Source organism: Rissa tridactyla, chromosome 1 (genome assembly GCF_028500815.1).
Source record: "Rissa tridactyla isolate bRisTri1 chromosome 1, bRisTri1.patW.cur.20221130, whole genome shotgun sequence".
NCBI classification, from domain to species: domain Eukaryota; kingdom Metazoa; phylum Chordata; class Aves; order Charadriiformes; family Laridae; genus Rissa; species Rissa tridactyla.
Window position 1 is genome coordinate 139,102,383 of NC_071466.1, and position 18,320 is coordinate 139,120,702.

Here is an 18,320-nt window from a genome sequence, read left to right on the forward strand (position 1 = left end):
GCCTGAACCCATTTGCGTTTTCCTGAAGAACTCCTTGGAGCTTTGCTTAGAGGGGTCGCTGTCCCCGTTTTGGGGATATGAAGAGCATGCAGGGACCAAGAAGTTGTATTTTTCACTTGTGAGAGGAAGAAACTGACTTCGGAAAGAGGCCACCGGCAGAAATCCCAACCCCACCCCACCCCTCAGGCCCCGGCCAGTCCCGGAGCCCGGCTGCGCTCCCAAAGCTCACACAAGAGCCACAGACGCTAAAATGGCGGCATCAGGGCGCAGCCGCAAGGCACTTTCTGAGGCACGACCCTGCGCCGCTCGCCGCTCTCTGCTCCGCCCCTCCCTCGCCCTCCGCCCCTCTCCCCGGGGGCGGTAAGATCACCGCCGGGGTTTTGTCCCGCCCTGGGCCCCTCCGTCGGCCCCGCACCATCCCTCTCGCTTGTGGGCGGGGAGTCGCGACCCTTCGCCTTTCCAACTGGCTTGGCCCGAGCCGGCTGCCGTCCCGCCGGGAGGCTGTGTGAGGGGTGGAGGCTACGCGCGCGCGGGCGGGCTGGGAAGATGGCGCCTGTCGGCGGGGTGGCGCTGGCCGGTGCGGGTTACTGGATCGTGCTCTCCCGGTGCTGCGGCAGGGTCGTGGTGGCGCCTTTCTTCGGGGCCGCGGCTTACTCCTCCGTGCCTGCGGTGGAAGGCCAGCAGAGGGAAGGTGAGAGAGGCCTGGCCCGCTCTGCGGTGGTGGCGGGGGCAGGCGTGCAGCCGCCCGGGGGCAGGGGGGCTCAGGGCTCGGGCTGCCCCTGCCTCCCGGCTGGCGGGGCCTTGGGGGCGGACAGGAGCTCAGGCACATGTATGTTCTCCCTTCCCAGCTGCAAGCGGCTCTGAAAAACGTTTTGTTTTGTGGCTGTTTGCTGCAGAGCTTTTGGTAATAATAATAAAGTCAGTCTTTACGGTGGAGGATACAGATTTTAGCATTGTAAATACTGTGAGTAGTAAAGAAGCGAGCAAATTGGTGTTTGCTAGAGAGATTTTCAGCTCAGGTTTACCGTGGTACAGCAGACTTGACGTGCATTGCCTGGTTTTAGGTATTCCAAATGAAAATTTTGTTATTTCCGAAGGGCTCTACGCTCATGTTAAACATTTGATGTCATGCACTCATATTAAACATTTTATGTTGTGCCTGGCCTCAAGCTGAGCTGTTCAGGCAGTTCCAAGTGCAAACAGAAACTGTTGGTCGGGCTTGGACCAATGTTATTCCGAAGGCTGGGTGGGCATTTCTCATCTACGGGTTCAGGAACAGGCTAGGTTGCTGAAAGGGACTTCAAGTGATGTCTGATATTGCAGCAGATTTTACTCCTCCCGTGGCAGGAGTAAAAGGTGTCCTGACCTGAAATTACAGATATTTGTTTTTGAAAGTACAGATGCGTTTTTGAAAGTACCACAAAAATGGCAGATCGAGGGATGAAAGGATGCTGTTGCAGAGCCTGATACGTATTCTTCGGTTTAAATTTTTACATAGCAAGAGGAGGAAGAACAGAATTGGATCCATAAAAGATAAGGAAAACAAAGGAACTGTGAAATTCAAAAGTTTTTTCAAGTTTTGTGGAGGGTAGGTTTGTAAAACAAATGAATGAGGCAAATAGAACCCAAACATCCACTCCTAAATCCCATTCAGTGTTTTCTGCTATATGCATACTTCATCATAATGTGGCAACAATTAAAAAACAAACAAACAACTCACCCCCCCCCCCCAAGCTCAAACAGACACTTGAAAACAGATGTCATCAGATTCACTTTCCTATGTCTGACAATTCAAAGGCCACATTGTTTTTGGGTTTTTTTTTTTTGGGGGGTGGGTTGTGAAAGTGATTAAATTAGAGTTTGAGGAGAGCGAGGAAACAAAGACAAGAAAGTGCAGATCTCCATTTAGATTGAAAATCTAGTGGTATTTGGTATCTTCATGCATGCCTACGAGTTCCTCACCACACTTCCAACTGAAGTCAGTGGACTAAAATATTGAGCCAAATGCTGTCTCAGGCATGCTAAAAGGGAGTAAAAGCTTTCACTTTCTGTTGTATCTTCTCTGGGACTGCGAGATAAACATGGTAAAATAGCAAACCCATCAGTTTGTTTCCCCAGCTCAAGGTGGAAAACAGTTTGATGTGCTAACTTTGAATACAGAGTTTGGATGAGCTTGAGAGTGGCACAGAACAGGGTGTTGAAGATGTGCTGTCAGAAGGAAGGTATGGAGCCATGGGATTCTTTTGGTAATAGTGAATTGTTAACTTTAGCTGTCTTGTACTGCTGGTGGAGAGTGATTTGTGATTTAATGGCCATGTGGGAAAGAGAAAAGGAGCACAGTAACAAAGGCAAAAGTCTACTTTTGCTCATCTCTTCCCCCCCCGCCCCCCCCGCATCAGGACTAAATGATGCTAGAAAAATGCGTTTAGGCATGTAACGACTAAATTATTGTTAACATGTTTCTAGGTTAGACATAGGTGAAATGGCTTCCAAGCTTTTTTTTGACTTAAGTCTCAAAAAATAAATGAGCAGTCTGCAGTGTGAGTATCTGACCTTCCCCTTCTTCCACATAAAGACTGGGAAGTACTAGTTTAATATTGTCTTTGTAAAAGGAAAAAAAGCCTACAGGATTATGCTGCATTGTTTTTTTTCCACAAAACCACTTAATAGTTTGTATTGAAAATATTTCTTTTTCTTTCAGCTTCAACAAGGAGAAGAGGGAGGACACCACAGTTTGTAAGTACTGAAACTATTTGATTAACTCACAGGTGTTTGAAAAAGTTTTCTAAGCTATATGTCTTAACAGTTTGTAGAGGAACCCCTTCTGCAGACAAAACCTGGTGAAACAATCCACTGTAACTATTCCCAAACCAGCATCTAGCTTCTTTAATGTCCCAGCTGTTTTCAGTCTGTATTCTCATAAAGACAAAAACATTAGCAATAGCAAGCTAACAGCAAGCTGATATTCACACTATGTACTGCAGGTCTTAAAAGTAACTTAAAGTCGCTTTTAAAATAAAACCAGGCATTTTAATGTTTTCACTATGCCTTTACAGGATTTGTAGTGGTTGCTTTCTGGTGTAATTAAAAAATCTGATGTTGTGCGTAAGTGAAATTGTTCTTGGCACAGCAGAATGAAAACTGGTATCTAACCATTTAATCACTGAAATTTTTCTTTATTCTACATGCAAATTTCAAAAGTAGTGTATTGTGTGTTATGATTTTTAAAGGCAAATAGTAATAGTGAACCTGGCATGTATTAAATTTTTGTTTAACTTCTAAGAGCAGATTTAATGATACACCAAAGCAGCCAGACCAGCTGACTGCGTATATCCATTTGCCTTTTACCCTTCTAAATTAAAAATTAAGGTTTTGGGGAAAGAAACAGTGAGTTGTTGGTTTGGGGCTTTTATTTAAGAGCATTTGACTGAAACCTTGGTTAGTTATTGGAGGATGTATGCTATTTCTGCAATATAGTAATACATCTTATACTGGAATTTATATAGCAAGTAATTTCAGAATTATTAATGTCTATTTCTTTTAATATGAACTTGTCCAGGCTTTCAGAATTCCAGAATTTTAAAACTCATTTTCTTGCCCCCCACCAAATGCTTAGGCACTTTAGGAAATAGATTGCAATTAATTACTGCTTTGATTCCCCTTACTCCCCATGCTGATTTATCACAACACAAGAAGGTGGTAAGTTCTTCTTTCTAAGTATTTCTGAAACCAAATGCAATTGAAGATTAGGAAAGGCCTGCTACTCAAGCTTTGAAAGGCTATCTTTTAAAAATTCCTTTGTAAATGAGCACTAACTTTTGATGTAAAAGCTTCTTGAAATTTCTAGCTGTGGAAATTTATTCCTGAAATAACTTGTTTTGTGTGTTGCTCCAGCTTTGTCTTGCAAAACAGCGTATCTCCCATTAAACTTTTATAATTTTCAATTTATTAGCATGCACCTCCCAGAACTGAGAGGATGGCTGTTGATCAGGACTGGAGCAGTGTTTATCCCACAGCAGCTGTGTTTAAACCTGCCTCTGTGCCTCTCCCAATTCGAATGGGTTACCCAGTGAAGAGAGGGGTACCTCCACCAAAAGAAGGCAACTTAGAACTTATGAAGGTAAGAGACATGCTGTGGGTTTGTGGTACCTTTTAAAATTATTATTCACTAAGAGTTCACTGCTTTGATTGGAATATTTATATTGGGTACTGTTTTCTATTATTGAATAGGATAATACTCTATTTAATTTCTAAATCAAGTGGTAACAAATACCTATGTTAGTAGCAAATAAACAAAATCAGGAGACTATTTTTAGGATTATCTTGCCTATGACTTTTGTAATGGGACTAACTTAAGTCTTTTGCTGAATCAGACTTGAGAAGAGTCTTCTTATCTGAATATTTTATTAAGCATATGGTACTACCGTAACATGTTAAAAGTGTAATCAGATTTCAGTAATGCCACTTTATTTATGAACAGACAAAAAGCTATTATTTTGGTAACTCTTAATATGTCTGTTTCAGATTCCCAATTTTTTGCATCTTACTCCTCCTGCAATCAAGAAACACTGTGCAGCTCTTAAAGGTGAGGGGGGTTTTGTTTTTTGGGTTTGTTTTTTCTTTTTTGTTGTTTTTAAAAACCATCTCTCTTGGAGTTTAAGGTAATGCAAAATGTAACTATGTGTGATGAAGTAGGAAGTGAGACACAGTCCACCTCTGAAGCTGGTTATTTTTCAGGCCTTGGCTATTATTGTATGCTTTCTTGTTGCTGCATTGAGTCATACGGGTGGTAGGGAGATATGCCTTAGGAGGTTTTCAGCACACTGGTAAGACTCTAATTTTACCTTTCCGTTAGGCCCTGCTTGTACTGGAGAATTCATAGTTTAGTGTCTTAAGAAAGATGAGTGATGAATGTGACTCAGTTCTCAGAAGATTATCTGTGATCAAACCAGGGTTCCATCAGTAGCCATTTCTGCATGATTTTTTTCAAAAAAATGCTATTAATTAATTAAACCATCTGAGAGCAAGGTCTGCTGGGGAGAAACAGTGTCTAATGAAGACCAAGTGTCGCAAGTCTAAAGGACGGGGAAGATGGCCAGTCTGGATGAATAAGGAACTTCTGATGGGACTTAGGAATAAAAGGAGGGTTTACCACCTTTGGAAGAAGGGACAGGCAACTCAGGAGGAGTACAGAGATCTTGTTAGCTTATACAGAGAGAAAATCAGGACGGCAAAAGCCCAGCTGGAGCTCAACTTGGCCACTAACATTAAGGACAACAAAAAAAGTTTCTATAAATACATCAACAAAAAGAGAGCCAGGGAGAATCTCCATCCCTTACTGGATGCGGGGGGGAAAGTTGCAACTAATGATGAGGAGAAGGCTGAGATACTTAATGCCTTCTTTGCCTCCGTCTTCAATAGTCAGACCAGCTATCCCCAGGGTGTTCAGTCTCCTGAGCTGGAAGATAAGAATGGAGAGCAGAACAACCCACCCATAATCCAGGAGGAAGTAGTCAGTGATCTGCTTCTGCACCTAGACATACATAAGCCTATGGGGCCGGATGGGATTCACCCAAGAGTACTCAGGGAGCTGGCGGGAGAGCTCACCAAGCCTCTCTCCATCATTTATCGACAGTCTTGGTCAACAGGGGAGGTACCAGATGACTGGAGGGTGGCTAATGTGATGCCCATCTACAAGAAGGGTCGGAAGGGGGATCTGGGAAGCTGCAGGCCTGTCAGCCTGACCTCGGTACCAGGAAGGGTCACGGAGAGGATCATCTTGAGTGAGCTCTCACGGCAAGTGCAGGGCAGCCAACAGATCAGGGCCAGCCGGCATGGGTTTAGGAAAGGGAAGTCCCGCTTCACCAACCTGATCTCTTTCTATGACCATGTGACCCACCTTCTGAATGCGGGGAGGGCTATGGACGTTGTCTGTCTGGACTGTGGTAAGGCCTTTGACACCGTCCCCCACAGCGCTCTCCTGGAGAAGCTGGCGAATCATGGCATAGACAAGTGTACTCTTCGCTGGGTTAAAAACTGGCTGGATGGCCGTGCCCAGAGAGTTGTGATTAATGGGGTGAAATCCTCTTGGCGGCCGGTCACCAGTGGTGTCCCTCAGGGCTCAGTTTTGGGGCCGGTTTTGTTTAATATCTTTATCAATGATCTGGATGAGGGGATAGAGTGCACCCTCAGTAAGTTTGCAGATGACACCAAGCTAGGTGGGAGTGTTGATCTGCTTGAGGGTAGGAAGGCTCTAGAGAGGGACCTGCACAGGCTGGATCGATGGGCCAAGGCCAACTGTATGAGGTTTAATAAGGCCAAGTGCCGGGTCCTGCATTTTGGTCACAACAACCCCAAGCAACACTACAGGCTTGGGGAAGAGTGGCTAGAAAAGCTGCCCAGCAGAAAAGGACCTGGGGGTGCTGGTGGACGGCCACCTTAACATGAGCCAGCAGTGTGCCCAGGTGGCCAAGGTGGCCAACAGCATTCTGGCTTGTATCAGGAACAACGTGGCCAGGAGGAGTAGGGAGGCGATCGTGCCTCTGTACTCGGCACTGGTGAGGCCTCACCTCGAGTGCTGTGTTCAGTTCTGGGCCCCTCTGTACAAGAGGGACGTTGAAGTGCTGGAGCAGGTCCAGAGGAGAGCTACCAGGCTGGTGAGGCGTCTGGAGACCAGGTCATATCATGAGAGGCTGAGGGAGCTGGGCATGTTTAGCTTGGAGAAGAGGAGGCTGAGGGGAGACCTCATTGCCCTCTACAACTACCTGAAAGGAGGTTGTAGAGAGGTGGGTGTTGGCCTCTTCTCCCAGGTGAAGAATGACAGGACCAGAGGAAATGGTCTGAAGTTGTGGCAGGGGAGGTTTAGATTAGATATTAGGAAGAATTACTTTACTGAAAGAGTGGTCAGGCACTGGAACAGCCCGCCCAGGGAGGTGGTTGAGTCACCATCCCTAGAGGTATTTAAGAAACGTCTAGATTTGGCACTTCAGGGCATGCTCTAGTGGCAGAGATTGTAGGTTGTTTGGTTGGACTTGATGATCTCAAAGGTCCTTTCCAACCATGAAGATTCTGTGATTCTATGACAGACTGTCTATGGAAGGTGCTGTGTTGCACGTGCTACTTGCAAGTATGGAAGAACTGTTTGGAGAGGTCAAGGTTGCTGGCAGCCTTGGCTGCGAAAAGAAGATCGTGGAGTTTGAGATCTTCAGAGAAGTGAGGAAGACAAAGTAGTGTATCAAAGGCAATTTCTTGACGCAGGTGATCAATGAGTTGACTAGGAGACATGCTCTGTTGGATTTGTTGTTCAGAAACAAGGAAGAACCGGTCAAGAATGTGAAGGTTAGGGGCATCCTTGGTAAGTGATCGTGAAACTGGTGTTTAAAATCCTGAGAGAAGTGAGCAAGACAGACAGTGGAACTACAGTCTGGACTTCAGGAGAGTGATTTTGATTTATTGAGGAATCTGCTTGGCTGAAGTCATGGGAGACTATCCTGGGGAGCAAGGTGGCCCATGACAGCTGGTGGATGTTTAAGTTCAGCCTTCTTAAAAGAGCAAGAGTGGTGCACTCCATTGTGCAGAATGTTGAGCAGGTGTGTCAGAAGGACAGCATGGATGCGCAGGGAACTCCTGAGTGTCCTCAGATGCAAAAAGGAAGTATGCAGAAAGTGGAAGCAGCTAAAGACTGCCTGGGAGTAGCAGGAGATTTTTGCCTGACCATCTTTAAGAAGGGTAAGAAAGAAGATGCAGGGAACTGCATGTCAGTTAGCCTCACCGCATTCCCTGGAAGATTACGAAGCAAAACTTTCTGGAAGCCATTTCCAAGCACACAAAAACATGCTATATAACAACCTGGATAATGGTAGAGAGCACAACCTCAGCAGGTCTTCAGGTAATAATGAATTGTGGGGGAACAAGTGATATACTGGGGAGCAGAGCTGCCATTCAGAGGGGTGTCAACAGGCAGGAAAAAAAATCCACTGCAAGGACCCTTATGAAGTTAAACAAAGGCAACTGCAAAGTCCTTTGTCTGGGGTGGAATAACCCGTGCAGTACTGCAAGCATGGGGTCGGAAGGGCAAACAGCTAGAAAGAAGCTTTGCAGAAAAGGCCGTGTGGAGCCAGGTGGGTATTTGAAAGTTGAATGTGAGTCAGCAGTGTGCCCTTGTGGCCAGGAAAGCTAACTGCATACCGGGTTGTATTAAGAGTGTGGCCGCCACATTCAGGAAAAGAATTACTTTCCTCCTATTGAGTATTGCATCCAGTTCTGGGGTACCCAGTTTAAGAAAGACATGGACCTGTTAGAGGAGGACCACACAACTGACCAGAGGGCTGGAACGCCTCTCCTGTGAGGAAAGGCTGGTAAAGTTGGGGTTGTTCAGCCTGGAGAAGAGAAGGCTCCAGGGGGACCTTACTGTCACCTTTCAGTATGTAAAGGGGGCTTATAAGAAAGTCAGGGAGAGACTTTTTACCAAGGCCTGTAGTGACAGGACAGGGGGCAGCGATTTTAAACTGGAAAAGGGTAGATATTTAGATTGGACGTAAGGAAGACATTTTTTATGATGAGGGTGGTGAAACACTGGAAGAGCTTGCCCAGAGAAGTTGTGGGTACCCCATCATTGAATGTATTCAAGATGAGGTTAGATGGTGCTTTGAGCAGTGTGACCTAATGAAAGATGGCTATGCCCATGGCAAGGTGGTTGGACTAAGTTTGAAGGACCCTTCCAGCCCAGACCATTCTGTGATTCTGTTTGGCAATTGTGAGGCTGCATCTGGAGTACTGTATCCTGTTTTGGGGAACCCAATACAAAAAAGACATTGAAATATGGAGCAAGGCTAGCAGAGACCCTGCCATTACCTAAATGAATATGGTTTCTATAAATAGTACTTAGGTTGTATAGAAAGATACATTGCAATAAATTTGGAAAAAAAAACAAAACAACAAAAAACAACCCAAAACACAAACCACCAGATATTACTTGGAGTGCTTTCTCTTTATTATACAGATTTCTGCACTGAATGGCCAAGTGCTTTGGACAGTGATGAGAAATGTGAACAGCATTTTCCTATTGAAATTGAAACAGTAGATTATGTTTCTTCAGGGACATCTATTCGTAATCCCAAAGCGAGAGTGGTGACTTTAAAAGTAAGTAGTATTTTTGGTAAACAGTCTTTGTTTCAAAAACCCAAATGCTTGGCTTTCGTTACAAAATGTGTGCAAGTATGATGTGTTGTAAGGAAATGGTTTACTGAATGTCTGAATAAAAAGCAGTGGATTTCTTTAAGTATATCACAGCATGTTAAAACTGAGGTTGTAAGGTTACGGGTATGTATTTATAAATGAAGACTAAGCTCTGATACAAACAAAATAGTGTACCTTCTGAAGAATCTACTTATAGAAAAGGCTGTAAGTGCCTTTGTACTCAGTGTCTTGGTTAGACTCTCATTGCTAATTTATAGACCCTAGAAATGCACAAGTATTGAAAGATAGGTCATATGACTGCAGTGCTATTAAGAAGCCAGTTCACACCACTGTTAGCAGTAACTTCGCCACCCCCTTGTAGTCATTGCATACTAAAGTTTAGTCTTTTGTTTCCTAATCCAGATCCATGGTCCAGAGCAGGTTTACACAAATTTGTATGCATTAGAAATGAAAGGAAATGGAGCGTATCTGTGAGAATAGAAGCCCCTGACTTCATGCTCGGTTGTGAATGTGCGTGGAGGACACGCGCATTGGGCTCCCCCTTGCCTCCTATATTTAGTTGTCTTGGATGGAGTAATACTGACATTTGCAAGTCAGTGCTGGGCATGGTGTCACAGGCAGAGGGAAGACCTCAGCTGCTCAGACAAAAAGCCTTGAATCTCCTCGCTGTGTGCTATGTTACAGGCTGTGATAAAACTCTCTGGTGGATCTTCATGATAAGATTTCCATTTTTAAATATTGTATAAAAGTTAAACCTTTTAAATCTTAATGAAAAAAATATGCCTTTTTTTCTACCAGGTATTGTACTGGAGATAGTAATTTTTCATCCCTTGTAGCCTAATGCCAGTATTTCTGGTCATTAAATTTATCCTAGTCTTTTCCCAAGTGGAATTGTCCACACTGTGCCAGCCAACATAGTACTATAGGATGTAAAATGAGACTTTTTTTTTTTAAATCGACTGCTGTTCTTTTTGGAGCTTTAACTTTTCTAAAATTCAACTTAAAATAGTTTGCAGTGTTCCAGCTAAGAATTATAAGTGGTTCGATTGCTGTCCCATTTTGAAGCAAGTAGCCATTTGTCACTTCAAAGTGGCTTTGGATCAATAAGAACAACATATTTTTTTGTGATCCGGTAATATAGGCAGCAGACTAGATAGCTTTTCAGTTTTTATAAGAAAAGCAAGTTGTGGAATAAAATCATAGCTCTTTTAACAGTAAGTTTCATTTGATCACACTGTATGAAGGCAGCATGATACAACTACGATAATGCCATCCTTTTAAGACAGAGCAAAAAGTACTACTCAATGAAGTTGGTTTGCATTGTTAGTTAAAGCAAGCTAATGCTGGACATCTGGCCTGGAGTATCCCATTAAGTTTTAGATAGTCATGGTCATAAAGTGCTTACCTGCAGTAGCAGCTGTATGCTTGCCAGTGGGTTGTGTCTGAAATCTTTTAGAGTTCGGAGTGTTCTTCTTTTCTGTGAATGTTAGAGAAAGACAATGTTAAGAAAGTGCGTTTTGCAAAAAGGTGTTTCTCATCAATTTGGGTGAGTGTTGCCAGGCAGTGGTGAGGGTAGGCTGTTCTGTCAGGGCAGATGATCCAGGGGCAGTAAGGCAGGCAGGGGCAGTGACCTCCCCAAAAAGGGTGCAGCTACTACCTGAGCAAAGTGAGCAGGGCAGGTGTGGTGACAGTAACCTTGCCCATTCAACAGTCGTTAATCACCTGACAAGTTTATAATGATAAGGCAAGGTTGAGGTCGAAGGGGGAAGACAAGTCAGTGGATCAGGGTTAGGTCTGGTGACAGTAACTAAGATCATCAATGGTCTGGTGATTGTCAAGCCAAGCCATAGCGATGCAGTAGGTGAAGCCAAGGATGTGGGTCAGTGTGGGCCATGGCTGGGCTCTGGCATCGCTGCGCTGTGGCTGAGGCAGAGACTGAGGCTGAGTGCCTCAGCTTAGATGCAGCCTCTCAGTAAAGCTGGGGTACACCCACCTTCTCGTAGGTTCTTTTCTTGTCACCACTGATTCAGGGCTATGTGACTGCAATGTATGGAAGGGCACTGTATGCAAGGTAGCCCTGAACGCAAGCTGACAGACCCTTAGAAGGGGTTGCTGTGTGCGTAGGGACCTTGGACATATAGTGCCTTCAAAAGTGATTGTTCATGGTGGGTTTAGGCCCTGCTAAAAATAGAGCTCTTTTCTTGCAGCTTGACCATTACCTTAAAGAGTGGATGCACCTAGTAGGTCTGTTAGAATTAGACTTGGCGACATGTGAGCTAGGGAACAAAGCTAGGTGAGCTCCTGTTCACCAGTATTACACGCATGAGTATAAGTAAGCATGTAATTCCTTAAACAGGAAACATTTTTCATATAATCTCTGGAGTAGTGAATGTTAAAGGTTTTTTTCAAAATTAAAAGTTTCAGTATTGAAACCCTGTTGTCTCCTCCCTTGTCATATCTAGGTTTAGTACTTCAGTTTTCTATTTTTAGTAGTAAGGTTTCTTTTCAGGTAGCATTTTTTTTCATGGTATTTACTGGAACTTCTAATTTCTTTTAGTCCTTCAACTTTTGTTAGTTCTTATGATGGGGATTTCTTGGTTTGTTTTTTTTAACGGTTCTTTAGTACAGCAATGACACAGTAGAAAGAATATAGAGGAAAAAAACGATGGACAAATTAGTTGGAGACTACTATTATGTCTTCATGTTTTTAATATTCCTCAGCAACTCTCGCTTAATAGGAACTTATGTTTTTAACACCATATATCTTTAGACTGCTAAGGTTCACAGCCGTTGTGTAAACAGATAGCTAAAATCAGCTTGCTTTACTTTTCATACTTGTTATTGCGTATAGAAACTAGCCTTAGACTAACTTCTTACTGTTGTTTTTTTAAGTAAATACTAGTTATTTGTTGTATATCTTATGTTTGTGGTTTTTCTGGTATTGGAACAGAAGACAAGCCATTCACACTATTGTTTGATCAATTATGTGAGGTCAGACGGTTCTGGTCCATTATATTGTTATCTGTGTGCATCTTTGCACAGTTCTATTAGTCTCCCAGTGATGACTGAGAATTCTGGTTTGGTATCTCTTGGACTGATGTCTTTCCTCCTCTTTTGGATGCTTGTCATAAATATCTTTGATATATCTCTGTATTAAACTTACTGATCTGTATTTAAAAAAAAAATAATCTAAAAATAGTATTCAGTTTTGCATATGAAGTACACGTGAATATGAAATACAGCCTCAATCTAAACTGACAACTCATTTTTCTTCTGAAAAAAATTTGAGTAGAAATAGTCTCCCCTGGCCCCTCTGGTATTTGGATGAAAAGAAATTTGTTGTTTGAATATTCAGATTATACTTGCCTGCGTTAAGACTTCTGACATGTGAGACAGTCAGGAGAAATTCTGCAAATGCATACTTAATAGCTATCCTTTTAATTCTTGATTAAAAGATATGCCTAACTATCTCAAAATATTTTCAGGGTGCAGAGATTGGATTTATCCAAGTAATTAAAGGTGTTTTCTCTTGTACTTGAAGGTTAAACTTTCCAACCTGAATTTGGATGACCATGCAAAGAAGAAGCTCATTAAACTTGTAGGTGAGCGGTACTGTAAGGATACAGATATGCTCACCATTACAACGGACAGGTACGGTTACAAGAAGGAAAAAAACCACCTGTATCAATGGTAACAGTATAGAAATGGCTGGGTGTCTTCAAGTAGCATCAATTACTGTCTAAGTAAATTATTGTATTTTTAAGGCTAAAATATTACTTAAGATAAACATACAAGTACTCCTGTTATTAACTATTAAAACTGTAATGGACAAATCGCATAACGTCAAACCTAATACTTGTTAAATATTGCTAGATATTGAAGCTCTGTATTTAGAAGTCTCAGTTGGTATTTTGAAGTAGCTGTCACGTTTCCCAAATGGGTTCTGTTAGTTTTAACAATGACTTCAAGAGTTTCAGGCACGAAAAGTGGGGACATAGGTGTCCAGACATTTCTCAATGTTTTGATGTTGTAGATACGGATCACTGTAGTTTTTTTACAGTTATGTTCAGAAGGCTGCATGGGAGAAACGTGTTTTCCATGTTGAATTCTGAAAAGTTAAAGAGAATACGTATGTATTCAAAAATTTGCAATATGCTTTAATTCACAGCTGCTTTCAGTAGTAGGAAAAACATTATTGATAGTCTTTTCTGTTTGCATGTTTTTATTAGAATTCATTTTCCCCTCTTAAATTTCCTGTCCTTCAGTAGGAAATACTTTTTTATTTCTATGTAAAATAAATAAAATGGATGAAATTGTGTGTATCTTTTTCAACTAGACTTGGAAATCTGAGTACTTTACTGGGACCACTTGTGCTACTAACAGTTTTCATTTTGCTAGCAAGACTTATTTGGTGGCTAAAACGTTAGGACAGCTGAAAGGAGTTTACCCTCTAGAGCATTTGTGAATTGTCTCATGCTGTGCTCTAGAAGAAACTCTTAATGTGTCTGTTGATATTTCACTTTATTTTTAGTAAATTCTAAGGCCTAAGCTCTGAGCGATACCCATTTCCTTAATACAGGGTTTTCCAGGCTGGTATTTAGATTAGTTTTAAACTAAGGCTCTTTCACTGTGAAAGAAATACAAGTCAAAAGCTTGAGTTGTTTTTAAAGTTTATTTGCTAGAATAGTCATAGTCCATAGTCATTCAAATGAGTGCTTTTAGGGTGTCTTAGATGTAGTCTCACATGATTCAATCCGTTCTGCATCAAAAAGCGGGGTGAAGGAGCCTGCAGGAAGAGGCAAGCTTGAGAAAGAGGTGTCAGAAAGAGGTTATGGGTGATAGCATGAGAAAGAGATTAATGTCATTAAATTCTCAGCAGAAGGTTTTGATGACTAGTTTTAAGAAATGCTCTGTTTCTGCAGGACTGTGTCTTATCCCAACAAATTTTACTGGTGATCATGTTTTGACTTACAGCTATATTGATGTAAACTTTTCATGTTAAATTGTTGGCTACGTCATCTTTTCTGCACTGTATTTCATGGCTGTTTTTACCAGTCATCCTCCTCTCTTCAAGTCTGGGGAAAAAAAATAAGGTTTTAAGCGAGTTCAGACTAAATTATGTTGGATTCCACTTTGGCACAGAGGGCAAAGAAGTTTTTCATGTTTCATGAAGATCTGTAAATTCTTGCCTTATGTACCCTTTCCTACTGGCTTGCAGATGCCCATTCTTCCATGTTCTTAGTACTCATGCTTTTGTGATGTTATTCTTGATTGTGTAAATCAAACGCACATTTGCATAAGATTCCCTACATTAGAAATTTTGATGGTAAGTTTAACATCTTATTCAAACGAATATTACAGTGGTTTGATTTCAAAAAGACTAACTTTGTTTCTGAATTTTCAGGTGTCCGCTGAGAAGACAGAACTACGATTATGGGATACACCTCCTCACAGTTTTGTACCATGAATCTTGGGTAAGCAACTGTGAATAACTTATGCTAACACACATGTGCTAATGTGCTCTCTCGTAACTTATATAAAGTTCCATGACTGTGCGCAGCTTAAAGTAAATCATCTTAGATTCTTTCCCTCTTCTACCTCACTTTTCTTCAAATGCAGCCAAGGTAAGTTGCTTATGTTTGAATCCTATTCCTCAGTCAACTTTGAGTGCATTTTTTTTAACTTCACAAGTGCTAGTCTGTTTGTATACATAGTTTGCCTCTTTTCAGAAGTTCTCTAGTTTTTGACCTTCATAAGAGATTCTTTGCCAATACTTTGTTTTGCACAGTGATGAGCCTAAAATTGACCCTGATCCTAGCAGAAAACACCTTAATTCTCGGGATTCCTAAATGTACTTTTAGTTTGGCAGCATGCTGGCATGCTGGGTTGCCTATGCACAGTATTCAAATATGAATTGTGTGCATCCAGAGAAATGGTGTACACTGTGATTATCACCTGTTATCTATGCATTTTTAACAGTGACCATGTTGAAAGATGAAAGCAAGTCTATTCCAAAACAGCAGAGGGGTGTGTTACTGGCTATAAAGCTATGAAAACTAACATACAGCACAGTATCTACATTTTGCCTGATTCCAAACTCTTATCTGTTACTTAGAATCTGTCTTCTCTTGGGCTCTTCCTGGGCTGTGGTAAACCATGGCTGTAATTTGGAAGTATCCTGCTTCTTAAATGCTTTCTCACACATCTTGCCTCAATCTGGAAGAAGTGAGGACTTAGGCTGCTTTTGTTAAGGAAAGGGACGTCCTCCCCACTTTCTGTTAGTTTTAGGATTTCATTACATCAGAGTTAGTGTCCTGAGAAATATATAAAATTATTGTAACTCTTTGGATAAATATTTCTACCAAAGCAAGTATAATGTAAACTTCTTCGTAATTGTTCAGGATATGGCATATTTGGAATTCTTCCCAGTTTCTTATACATGTGAAATATCCAGTGTAAATGTATGAAAGATACTATTCCAATTTATTGATAATTTACTACAGTTCTTAAGTAGTCCTCTAAATATCACAAGGTATCTTTAGACCACAGATCTTTCTTTTAGAGAGAATTCTTCAGCCTTGTCTCCTGTATTTTTGTGTTTAATCATACTGGTTATAAGTATTGCCTTCAACAATTTTATAGCTGTTTTTTACAGAAAATGAGCTAGCAGTCTGAAATTAAATTATTGTTGAAAACCCATAGTTATGTTTTGAATAACTTAACTTTGTTCAATGTTATTAGTCACATTGAGACAGATGGTGAAAGCATCATCATCACTATACTTCCATAGATGTCCTCTTTTAAATAAGTTGTAGTTGGTTAGCTACCAAAATTCACACTTACTGTTTTCAGTTGTTCTATAGTATTAAATTAAATCTCCATATTTAGCATTTTTATGAATTTCAGTGCTCTTGATTTTGATCATTGCAGTGATGGTATAAAAAGACATAACAACGATGATGACCTGTATTTCCCTTTCACTGGAAGTTGCCTTGAAGGGCAAATTTTGTAGTTGTAGAGTGCATCAAATTAAATTTAGATTATACTGACATTTACCTTACATTTCTTTAGATTTTCTTTAGATTTCAAGTGCTTTGTACACACAGATATTTTTCTTCCCAACAGCATTACATTGCATTACAAATCTTAAATTAATGACAGATCGGTTTCCAGTATTAAGCAATGACAAGAGAGCTAGACACTGCTCACTTTATTAATTCCAGTCAAACACCACATCTGTCCTTTGCTCTAGCATTACTTAGTGATGGAAGGCAGGGTTATACGATATTGCTACGTGAGTCTTCAGTGTGTATTGAATATGCACAAGTCCCTTGCCCTTTTATTACCTTTCAGCTTCCATGTTAATATTTGATGAGTTCATCAATCACTTGTAATTGTCTTTGATTTCCATGAAAAATTAATGGTCTCCTGAGACATGGTTTTTTATTTTGTGTGACATGTTTTGTTTTGTGTTTGGTTTTTTTTTCCATGATCAGTGGTAATGCCTTTTAATAACTCGCTGAAAGATAGTTTGGATAAGTTTTGTAAACCATAAGGAAACAACGCGTGGATTACTTCAATTTGTACGAAGTTGGAGGGGGATGGATGGGGACTGGCCTTTCACATAGACAGTAGCATCAATCCTGTTTACAGAACTAATTGCAAGATTTGATGACTTTTCCAGCAGAGTAGTGCCACACTGTGTTTTCATGTGTGTGTGTGATGAAATTCAATACAAAGATGAGGGCAGCGTTCCATTCGTTCTAAGTGAAGGGAAAGCCGGCTGCATATAAATTTTGCCCTCAGCGTTTTTGCCTACTATCTCTCTAAACATGGCATAACTCTATAACTTATGTTAATAACTGTATTACTGAATTTAGTGTACCAGCAAGCCTGTGAATATATAAGATGAAAAACTGTATGCAGATATAAATCAGGAAATGTAATTTGAAGTGTAATTATATTTTAATTGCCAGTGATGCATAATTCTTTTATTACAGTTGTGAACTGGAGCATCCAAATAGCTTAGGAATCTGAAAGCTTTTTAAAAGAATGACTCTTCTTTGTGTTTTTATTGGATATGCGCTAGGAAGCTCCATTGTGTAGAGATGTATTTCCAGCAGAAAGTTATTCTTAAGGTAATGAGCACAGAGAGTTCACTTCTGGCTCATCTGTCTCTGTATACATGCTTAGAAGACAGAATTTATCACTACGTCAACAGTAGTATCTATGTTACAGATTTTCTTGTATGCTCTTCCAGTCCTGGCTTCAATAAAAACTCAGGGCATCCACAGCTTGGTAATTCTATTGCTCTTGCAATTAGAGGGCTCAGGTGGAATTAGTTTGCAAGAATCCTTGTTGCAATGGAGTTACAGTTGAAATATGCAACAATTGGGCAGATAAAATAGAGGGGAAGATTACCAGCAACTGATACAGGTATTCCTCTGCCTCAAGTATATTTTAAAGAATAGATTTTTTTTATTTTTCTTGGATTGTGATGTGGGGAAGAGAACTTGTTTGCATTTAAATAAATTAATAAAAAGTTATCCAAATCAAATCTGGCAGACTGGTTTCTGAGAGGTACCGCAGCCAAAGTAAGGGAAGCATACTGATGGGTTAGTGCACTGAAACTAGCACTTTTGTCTTCTCTGACCTGCTAGCACTCAATAGATGATGCAAGAAGACAGGCTAGCCAAATTGTGAGAGGCTTTGAAGATATGTTGGAGGATTGAACCTGGTGTAGAAAAGCTTTCTGAGAAGTGGTTTTTGTAATCACATGTGTGAGAGAACTCCCTTTTTTGAAAGCATGGGGAAATAAGAAAAAGCGAAGGAATTGAAAGGAAGAAGCAATTTTACCTGATTTTTTTTTTTTTTTGTGTGTGGAAGGACTAAATGAGTATCTGTTTTGTTTTAGTTTTGTGAGTGTTAGCAGAAGAAACAGAGTTTCCATGCTGGGGGAAGGACAGAGGAAAAGAATCACCAGATTGTTGACAGATGGTCAGAATAAAGAGTAAAGATGAAGAAGCTGACGAAGGTGGCTTTGGAATGGAGAGAGTAGCTAAAGCTATTTGATTACTTGTAGAAGTGGGATACTACTACTTGGATACTACTGAGAAGCCTTT

At 41.0% G+C, this 18,320-nt stretch overlaps 1 protein-coding gene across 7 annotated transcripts in view; it reads left to right on the forward strand.

Moving 5' to 3' along the window:
- The first annotated feature begins 395 nt into the window (after positions 1–395).
- Positions 396–18,320, forward strand: part of MRPS35 (mitochondrial ribosomal protein S35) — a 39,186-nt gene continuing 21,261 nt past the window's right edge. For all 7 annotated transcript variants that reach the window (XM_054198725.1, XM_054198731.1, XM_054198715.1 and 4 more), the window contains exons 1-7: positions 396–691; positions 2,702–2,736; positions 3,953–4,120; positions 4,525–4,585; positions 9,002–9,141; positions 12,740–12,849; positions 14,603–14,672. In XM_054198725.1, the coding sequence (XP_054054700.1) occupies positions 547–691; positions 2,702–2,736; positions 3,953–4,120; positions 4,525–4,585; positions 9,002–9,141; positions 12,740–12,849; positions 14,603–14,672 (729 nt within the window). In that variant the 5' untranslated portion in view covers positions 396–546. The remainder of the gene's footprint in view (positions 692–2,701; positions 2,737–3,952; positions 4,121–4,524; positions 4,586–9,001; positions 9,142–12,739; positions 12,850–14,602; positions 14,673–18,320) is intronic.